This window comes from Lachnellula hyalina (genome assembly GCF_007821495.1).
Source record: "Lachnellula hyalina strain CBS 185.66 chromosome Unknown contig00326, whole genome shotgun sequence".
Taxonomy (NCBI): Eukaryota; Fungi; Ascomycota; class Leotiomycetes; order Helotiales; family Lachnaceae; genus Lachnellula; species Lachnellula hyalina.
Genome location: NW_022157440.1, coordinates 1 through 10,248, shown reverse-complemented (window position 1 = coordinate 10,248; position 10,248 = coordinate 1). Strand labels below are relative to the sequence as shown.

The window sequence follows — 10,248 nt, the reverse complement described above, 5'->3', positions numbered from 1 at the left end:
GGGAATTCGAAAGGGAGGTTGTTAGCGTTGTAGATGGTATTTAAAGGTTGGACTTTGATTGAACTGTCTGTGTGTTGTATGTTTGATCTAAAATAAAAGAGATGATACACCTAGTGGTACTTATACAATTCCCACTCGTACAATCTCGTGGAAACACTATACCAGGTGCTTTCTCTGACTCAGTAAGACATATTTTCCTCTGTAGATCTTCGTAAAGATGCGAGATCAAAAGTCGAACGAACACTGTGAATATTGCAATACAGACGTCATCCCGGATACTGTTAGAGGCTGTGATCATGGGTACGAGTTGTACAGTACAGTAATATCTTATTAACACTTATGTGGTAGGTCGAAACTTGAGTAGTTGCCTGGAGCAGAGTGTTCTATAAATAAAGGTGTAGATTCTGACGTAATCCGGGGAAATTCTATACGGAGTTCTCTCATCCTCACAGCCCCTTTCTTTTCGTTTATTTTCAAACTACCATACCAGTACAGTACCTACGGAATATGCAGACCATGATCATCACGCCTATTAAACCGCAGCAAAGTAAACAAACCTCCACGCTTATGCATCCACTTTTCATCTCATCTCAGATAAATCGTTTTCGTTGCCAGACAGCAGTGTCATCTATAGTGCGCGACACAAAGTACGACACTTTACAACGCACGCGCAATCAATGACTCTGCAGAATTATGCCCGGAAAGAGCGAATACTTCTACCGGTTGCGTTGCGCTTCAGATTTATATGTGACCGGGCAGCTATTACTCGTATTTGCGACAAGCTTCTTCTTGGTTTCATCAAGATAAGAGTGTTTTCTTAACAGAGTAGTGAGCTCGAGGTTTTACTAAGGTTAGTGACGAATATATAGTACCTAATCATGGTATTCCGATTTTCAGTTTTATATTTCCTAGCTCCTTGAACAAATATGAATTTTAAGCATTCCAAGTGGCAAGAAAACCTCAGCTGTTGCGCAGTAAAGTTACGCTGTAGTAGAGGTGCGTCGCGAAAGCTTGAGGATACGAGAATCTGTAACGATGCAATTCTGAATGATCTTATCAGCCCGTTTTGCATTACATATACGTGTAAATGATTTAATTTTGTGGGAGGACTTGAATTCTTAGGCACGTGATGAAGTCACACCACACCTTCAGTCCTGTCCACCAGTGGTCTGACTCGGATAATTAATGTACTGTACGTGAGATCTAAAAATACGAGACGCTATAGTTCGTACTGCTTATCGAATCGCTACTGTTGCTGCGTTTACACTAAGGTTGATCTTCTTCGAAGATATGGGGATGCTGGCGATACGGAGCTACTGCGAATACCACAGGGAAGTCACTTGTGTAGTGGAGATAAAATCACGGATAGGAAATGGGGAAAATGTTTGTAAGCTCAACGATTCATTCCTGTTAATTGTCTATTTTTACCGAAGTTCAGCAGTGAACACTGAAGTCAATTTTGTGTGTCGATGACTCGACGCTCCATTCTCGTGTCTGGTTCTCTCGAGATGTGTAGATACGGGGCATAAACCTGAGCTGTAACAACAAGTAACATGTGGCTAGTTGAAAAGCTTCAGAACATGCCTCATTTCTGGCCACAGGCACAGTCCCAGGAATTTGGAGGTACTGGTTGTCCCCAACCATTTAAACCTGGACTTGGGCACGCACAATGGCAGGATTTTCCATCCAGAACAGACGTTTGGTCGGTGACCGGATCTTGGAAATGAATATCGCTCCGACCAGCCTCCACCGTATTGATAGTATCCTGCGTTGCCTCGAGTAGATCGACGCCAAAGCTAGGAATCTCACGACACACTGCCTTCCAATGCTGACCCTTCTCCCGCTGAAGATATCCGCCGACAACTGTGTCTGCCAAGACGCGACGAACGGGGTTGCCGGTCGGCAAGGCTGCCGCAGAACTGATATGTTTGATTGTGACTGTGGTTTGAGAAGACTGGATTTCGCCGCTGGCGATTTTTGCCAACTTGCCGCAACGATGGCACATGTGGTGCTGAGCATTGCTGCGATCGCGAAGGACTTCTCGGAGACGGCTCGAGATGATGTCGTTCATCTGGGTGATGCCGCACATATCAGCAAACCTGGCGAACTCAATGATGTGGTCGATCTCCTTGGCAGACGTCGTTTTGGGGTAGATGACGAAGCCGAGATGCAGGTATTGGACGAGAGTCTCGAAGCTGCGCACTGAGATGACACCTTCCATTGGCTCCAGAGTGACGGCCTGTTCTTCGCCTTCGCGGAATTTCCCCTCGAACATTACTGCGAAGTAGGGCGATTGCTTGCAGAAAAGACCTTTCGGCAGTTTGTATTCTTTGACGTCGCCATCTTCAACGACCACGCGGATGGTGACTTGAGGACCTGAGTAGAGAGGGACAATGCCGGGACTTCAATTAGAAACACCCATTTGCCGATATTGGGGACTCACGAGCTCATGAATGAGTCAGGGGTAACGTTGTGGATTGTGTCCTGCAATGGTTGGTTCCAGTTCTTGCTGTCCATATTGATGATTGTTGATGCAAAAGTTTTAGATCTGTGAAGTTGAAGGTGGTGTGCGAAAGCGAGATATTATATCCACAGTGAGGAAGATGGGCCCACTGTTAAGGCTGGATTTAAAGGAGTGAATTCGAAGGGGAGGGACGAATATAAGATAAATGAACTGTTGGGAAAATGCAACCTGTCTAACTAAGAGGTGAAGATCAAGAGCGGTAGAATAGTGCAAGAACGTGAATGGCAAGATGGTCAAAATTCTCAAACGGCTGTACGATTAGGAAATCCAGGATAAAGTCTAGAATTGGAAGCATAAACATCCCTCAAGGCTGAAGCAGTCAGAAGAAGTGAATATCAGTGAGAGTTACTAGTGAAATTGGCTCCGAAGAGTCACTCGTTAATCAGGATGTCGTCAGGTAACTAGATATAGATGAATGACATCTGAACTCACCTAATTGAAGCACTTTTAGTTTCCTAGATGCTCACACTATACCTCACTAATGGTTAAAAGTATGCCAGAAGATGACATCGCAGGAAGCTGGATACAACAAGATATACCAGAAATGAAGCACAAAGTACAGAAGCAGGAAGTTGGGAATAACCTCAAGGGCACGAACCAAGTCTCTTAACAAGTGCCATCCTTAATAGACACACATCTCATGCCAGTCTACCTAGACCTGGTAATCAGATCCAGCCGTATTAGCTAGAAATGGAAACAGAAAAATAAGGTTTTCTTTAGAGAAAACAAAAAAAAAAAAAAAAGAAAAGGCAAAAGTAAAATTCCTAAATAGCTTGCTACCTACCTATCTTCTGCAGTGTAACAGCGTCCACGTGCAAGCTTAATGGCAGCACGCATGCATGCATGCCATATATTTGCATCCCCGCCCCGGGATATCGGATGGCACAACATCAAGAGGGGCAGCGTAGTGTAACCAGCAAAGAGAATACCCTCCGTATAAGCATATCGTATAACCAGGCGCGGGAAAATCCCAAGGGTAAAGTGAAATACACCACCATGAATAAAACCATGATGCTTAGGATTCCTAGGTGTATATATAGGTAGAAATCTAAGAGCGAATATTGGTGGGAAATCAACATGGTCTACTAAAGTGTGCTTATAGGAAGTAATGCTCATAATGCCGTTTTCATAATATTCATTCGAGCCGAGTGCGCTTCTTCAGACGTTTGGATGAGATGATTATCTTAAATGGAATGCAATAGTAAAACACCAAGTTCGCTCCTCAGATAAGCTTAGAATGATAACCATCGTCTGTGAATCAAATCCTAAATCGAATTAAAGGAAGGAACGAAAGAAAACAGAAAGTGTCATCAGTAACCGCACCGCACATCTCTGATTCCCAAGCACGAGTCATGTAAAAACAACCTCTTCTCCCAAAACCGCAAGTCAAAACAATCAGCACCTCCAGTCCAAACATACATACGATACAATCTATCCGCTAGCCCCTACAGCTAGAGTCCAGACCATTCATTCCATCTCATCAGCCTGAGGGGCATAAACGGGATGAGAAGAAAAGAACCAAAACCCCGCCTGCCGCCCCCAAAAAAAGCCTCCATTATTGATTTTTCTCTCTCCCCTGAAACAATACGAAGTACAAAGCATAATGATAATTCCCGTGTAAATCAAGACCGGGTGCCGAAGCCGGCAGATCTTACATTGCTGGATCCTTACTGCATTGGTGTATACGAAGGTACAGACTAGGTATAGTAGAAATATGAAATCAACGAAATAAGGCCGGACCCGCTGCCCCACTTTTATCCAAAGCTAATAGGAGGTATGGGGAAAGGGGAAAACCTTGGACGCGAATGGGAAAACTAGATTGCGACGCGATGCGATGCATGATGGTTTGCGGTATGGAGTATTGAGTTGCGAGGGGCCAAGGATTGTGTGTATCATTGTTGAGGTGATGGGGAAATCGCGGGTGGGAAAAGTGCGAGATATTTATTATTAGAGGTGTTTCGTAGAGCAAGCAAATAGCTAGACGTTATTATTAAATATTCGTAGTAAACTTCTTTTAAAAATGTCGCGCCATTCCTTCCCGTAAGTATCTGCCGTGCTAGATGCGGCCGGTCAATCCATCCACTTCCCAGTTTACCCCCAAATTGGTCCCAAATAGCAAATATCAAATGCGAATGTGTCCTGCCTAGTTCAGACCGTCTCGCGCTCAGTCTTGTTGGTACTTCTGCTGCTGCGTGCCTTGTCGGACCATGGGAAGTGTGCGACGGGGATGACGAAGAATGAGTTACTGGAGGTGATTGTTAGATGGAGTTTGATATGATATGATGAAGGGGGAATCTTACCTGTCATCTGCAAGACCAGCCAGGGCATTGTACCAAGCCATGAACGCGGCGAATATACCAAAGTATCCTCCAGCCTTATTGCACTTTACGTTGGGGACACCCGCGCTGCTTTGTTGGAAGCGAGCAATAGCTAGGAACAAGAAAGCTAAGTCCAGGAAGAAGAAGAGAAAGAAGAACGCGACGGTTGATCGGAGCGTGCAGGCAAGCAGAATGGTGGTGAAGACGAACCATCCAATGAGGAAGAACCCGAAGGCATTGTTGAATGCCTTCGTGCCGCTTACATCGGTTGGGCCAGTGACATATGCGGCTTCGATGTCGAATCCACCTGGAGTCAGAACAATTGCCAGGGATATCCAAAATCCACCGTAAGACGAGAGAGCGGTGGCACCAAAAGTGTTGCCGACAGCCATTTCCCTATTGGGATGGATTAGTAAAAATTCAGCTTCTCCAAAAGAAATACGGCTTCGCAACATACCACATGCCAGCAAGTAATTGAACCAGACCTCCGTACCCAAACGCCACTGCGACAACCATATTCGGTTCAGTCACACCTCGGACGCCAATGTTGATCAAGGACAGGACAAAGGTGGTGAGGGCGAAAGCGCTCAAACCGAGGGGAGCTGGATTGGCAAACTTGCGGTGGGTGGTTGGTCTGTAGAGCCCAGGCTGGAATTCACCACCGAAAGCTGGGAAACGAGCGGATTGGCCAGTGTTCGTGTGTGCCAGAGGATTTCCACCATAATCGAAGCCACGCTGCTGCGCTCCGTTGTTACCCCCATTGACTCCATTGCTGGCATGGTCCTGAGTCACGGGGTCGTGGTTGTACTCTTTGTTGAGATCTGGATCCGCGATACCTGTGGTTGTCGCCATTTCGAATAGGAATGCTCAAGCTCTCTAGATGTTGATGAAGGAAGTTGTAGTAGCTTGGAAGACCCGCTGCAATCGATTTGATTGACTTGTGATGACTTTTCGTTCAAAGAGCTGGCAAGGTAAAGCTATTCACTCCTGGAAAGAGGGACGAGGGACATCGGGGGATATATAGCTCTGCAAGGGCGGACGGGAGGAGCTACTTAGCTGTTCATGTAGTCCGGGGCAAGCTTACTCCCTACTGGTGGAGATGTTTGTTAAGGGATACAGTAGCGGATATGATTTGCAGTGGGGAAGGAAATAGGTAATATTCGAGACCAATTGGGCGCATCCATGACCCATCCATGACCCGGTCAACAAAGTAGTCATGGGTCCCTGCGAGTCCCTGCTCCGCATCCCTTCCTAGATAAGTCTAATGCTCCTACAACTTAACCATAACCGACGTTGGTAACAAGTCGCCGTTGCCATTTAATTTCCGTGCTCCGTAACTGCCATGTTGTCGCATCGTTTGTTGCTGAGACATCTTTTTATTGACAGCAGCACTAATGCATTTTCCATGTGGCCTCGGAGCTTCACCACGCCGTGTTGTTTTCCAGACTCGAGGAATGCGTTGCCGTTGACTCGTCTGCAGCACAACACAGTACAGAAGCTTCTTACCAAGTACATCGAGGTACATATACAGTGTACAGTATCAATCATCTAAACCCCACAACGCGAGAATAGTTGAAGCCAAGTGGCTTCGGCATATGCATGTCTGCGGTCAGCGTGTCGTCACCGGCGTCGACTCCGCAGATCTGGTCAATTAAACACTTCGACTTGGATGCGGAGAGCTCTAGCCTACCCCAGAGAGTGGACGAGATGACGCAAGGTGTGGTGGCATTTTCCTCAGCGGTCGCAGCCTCGATCGTTTCGGCCGCTGGAACGGAGGCTGCTTCAGCGTACTTCGCACAGTAGGCCCTAACGTTTCTTAGCTGGCGATAGTTTCAAGTGAACTTAGGCGCAGATTTGCTATGCGATGGACCATTGCAAGTTTTCAAAATCCCTGGAATTCAGGGTTCATCAATCAACATGCAGAACTGACTCCGTACGTCGATTTGGGGTGTTCCGCGAATAAACCCTGCCCAATGGAATGCAGTATCAAACCCGATCAATTGGAATGAACACCGAGAGCCTGCAGGACGCAGCCTGAAGGTTTCTACTTTGAGATGGTTTCGGCCCGTACAGATATTCTCTGCATATGTCTCTCTCTACCTGTACGAAATAAGAAAAAGGTAGCTTGTATAAATTCGACCGCTCTCTCACATACGAGCAGGCACCGTATCTAGCAAATTACCTCGGCCTCGGGCTTGTAGCCTCAACTGACTGCGGACCGACAGGCACGTAAGATTCTCTACAGAACCAACCAACCGATGTCCGTTTCGGGACTCAACACCAAAGAAACATGAACTTTCGCTCTAGGCTTTGCTAATGAATTTGCGATGACTGGCGGTTTGCAAGCATCGGCGAATAGGCCTAGCAGCGAATACTGCGAGACTACTAATCGTTACATCGCGTCTTACTGTATTGATAAGGTCATCTCTTTAGAAATTCCGTGAGGTCAAAAGCTCCCCGAACTTGGATTGCGGGCACATATCACTCTTTGCGGGACTCCGTGCGGGGAAGCCGATTTGTCAGGCCACTCCAACACCAACGATTTAAAGCCGATCAATAGAAAAGTTTTGCCTGATGCAATTTCCTTATGCTTCAAGAAAATAGGGCTCCTCCTTCTAGATCTCTTTTTTCGTATCTATCGTATAACTACATCGAGTATGGTGAGCGAGCTGTTAAATGCCTGCAAAACGATACATGGCAGAACAGAACCGGAGCTGGGCCCTCCACCAATCACTGAAGACTTTCCCGTCCCAAGCAAGAGACACCAACATGCATTTAATAACGCACTGCACGCATACACGTCCACGTCACCTAGAATAATCCCAGGACTGGCCTAAGCGACTCTTAACGACTCTGTACCACGATACACCAGTAAGTACTACTACCACCCGGCAAAGAAAGCCAAAATGAAAATGAAAATGAAAATGGGAAAAGGTCAAGTAACGCGCCACACACGATACTCGTAATCCTCACGTGTTGCCAAAACGCCATTAAACGCCATTGAACGCCAAAAAGCCACGAACCGTACTTAAAGTCCAGATTCCCAAATATTAAAAACGCCACCCGGGTCAAGGGGAGTAGATATTTGTGCATATCAGAAGCCGGCCGAATGGAGATTATCAATTGTTGGGTGTCCACCGCTGGCTCCATGCTCCGTACCTATGGCAGGGGTGAAACAATGCCCTTACCTCCGTAGGGGAAACGAGCTACGGAGTAAGATCGCACTACTGTATCCTGTATCCACTTGCCATATTCCCCGTTTCTTTCCACGCTGGAGAACCGAACCTCCACCTCTCCGCTGCCGACCCTTACGTCGTAACGACCATATCCAGGTATATTGCAACCCGAGTTCCCTTCCCCTCTGTACAAAACACGTGATTCTCTCCTGTAGGATCTCCGCATCATCTAGGCGTTTGCAAGATGCTACCTACTCACATTATCACTATAAAACCCTATTAGATCTTGATTTCTTTGCCAGATTCGGAAACCATCTAGGCGAACAATTCATACGTACCGATGACAAAGGCCCGGTGATATTTACGCGGTACTATTGCAACGTTAACGTCTCCTTGCATCAATGCATGCATATGATGCACGGCGCACGAACACTTCGGGCTCTTCAGCGAGCGTCCCGGTAGTTTGGGTCGGCTGCTCGTGATAAGAGGGTGGAAGTGGGTGCTTGGATTTTGTAGTGCTGGAAGGAAAGGAATGCGAGAGAGCGTATATATACTAGGTGGGGAGGACGTTAGGTTTGATAAAGGGGATTGGGGTTCGACAGTAGGAGGATAGTTGTGGAGAATTGTTTATTTTTAGGTGGTGAGAAATGCTCGACTGTGTCTGATGCTTTGCAAATGCTGTTGCAGTCTTCTTCAGTGGTTTTGCTTTGAGTAAAGCAGCTAATACGCAATTAGTTATTTCTATTTGGGTCGTTGATTTACTCAATCTATTTGGGAATACCGATCTTATGGCATGAATACTGCTCTTGTTACTGTTCTTATTTATTGGTAGTGTCGTCTCGAGCTGGAACATCAGAGTTGGAGCCCTCGTGCAGGGGCTATACTATGGCATATTAGCTTTTTTCCCCACGACAACTGAAACCTATCTCCGAGCAGTCTTTCTTGGAATTCGTAGCTTGCCACGCGCATCGAGTACTTCATTGCCAAGCTCACAGAGCAAATCAGGTTGAAAGCTGTACCATCAAGAGATAGCAGCGATTGAGAAGTACATCAAGATCCCTCGAGAAGCAGAATGAGCTAGCTAAACTTTTCACAATTAGTCTTTGGTTGTTCCTGCAAGATGTCCAAATCAGGCATCCTATTGTTTTTTTTTGGCATTTGATATGTGAATGTGCTGTAGTCAGATGAGACGCTTTCCCTTTCTCGGGAGCTCTATTCAATATGGCCTTGATGCTGCTCGCGCTTGTCGGGTATTTAAGGTTGCCATCGATCCTCGAGGCAAAACACATTCTGCGCAGCACAAATAATTTGTCCTTCTCCACCACACAGCAGGCTGATGAGAATATCTCGGAGTACGTCTTTTGAATGCGCAGAGGAACTCAGCGAAACCCATACCCCATGTCCACTAACAACATGTCACTCCGCAATGACACCAAGAGCACGTCAGATGATGTTCCATACAACATCTTCATGAAATCGTAAGTTTCCTGAGACATAAAGAACATTCAACACTGGCTAATGACTGCTATTAGCCTCCTCCCTCTGTTCTCTGGACCTCAAGTGATCATCCGTATTGGCGAACATGGCCCCGCGTACCAAGTTTCGAAAGATATTCTGTGCGCAGATTCACCTTATTTCTCGGCAATGTTTGCAGCCGGGCATTTCAAGGAAGGTGCAGAGAACGCAGCCGTACTTGAAGAGATCGAGGGAGTTGTTACACCCAGAAGCTTCCAGGCTTTGGTGCAATGGTATGTTCGCCGTCCCGACGCAACACTCATTATTGGTATTGAAGAAGCAATTCTGACTTCAGAACCGTGGCTAGGTTGTACAGAGGCCGGGTTGCGTTTCCCGCCTCCCTGCTACCGATGGAGGAAATCTCTGAGATCCTTGAGCTTGTCCGTCTCGCAGATATGACTGGAGTGACGGGTATCGACGACGCTATGAGCGAACGCCTGAGATTGATTTTTGCCTCTTCCACGCCTCCGTGGCGACAAGACATTGAGCTTCGACATGGATCAGGCAGTTCGACGGCGGCTACATGGGGATCAGACATTGATGATCTTCCATTTCCGCAGTTATTATTTTCCACCGATACACATTCTCAACGTAGCGGATTGCCTTCAATTGCTTATCCCTCCTCCTACGTCGCAAACAGGCTACGCGCAAGGAGTTTTACACAGGAGCACCCACCATCTTCCGCTGATGCAGATTCTCAACGTAGCGTAAATTC

The 10,248-nt window shown here is 46.6% G+C and overlaps 2 protein-coding genes across 2 annotated transcripts; one reads left to right on the top strand and one right to left on the bottom strand.

The window, feature by feature from the left end:
- Nucleotides 1-4,672: 4,672 nt before the first annotated feature.
- Nucleotides 4,673-5,694, bottom strand: acpA (Acetate permease A; the record flags this gene model as incomplete). Its single annotated transcript, XM_031154113.1, has 3 exons — nt 4,673-4,769; nt 4,825-5,238; nt 5,300-5,694. The coding sequence occupies 3 exons, from the start codon at nt 5,692-5,694 to the stop codon at nt 4,673-4,675; spliced, it is 906 nt and encodes a 301-aa protein (XP_031000960.1).
- Nucleotides 5,695-9,536: 3,842 nt separating this feature from the next.
- LHYA1_G009208 (uncharacterized protein) lies at nt 9,537-10,240 on the top strand (the record flags this gene model as incomplete). The annotated part of the gene is made up of 2 exons (XM_031154112.1): nt 9,537-9,766; nt 9,841-10,240. Coding segments are annotated over 2 exons (630 nt in total), but the record flags the coding sequence as incomplete, so codon positions are not given.
- Nucleotides 10,241-10,248: the final 8 nt, after the last annotated feature.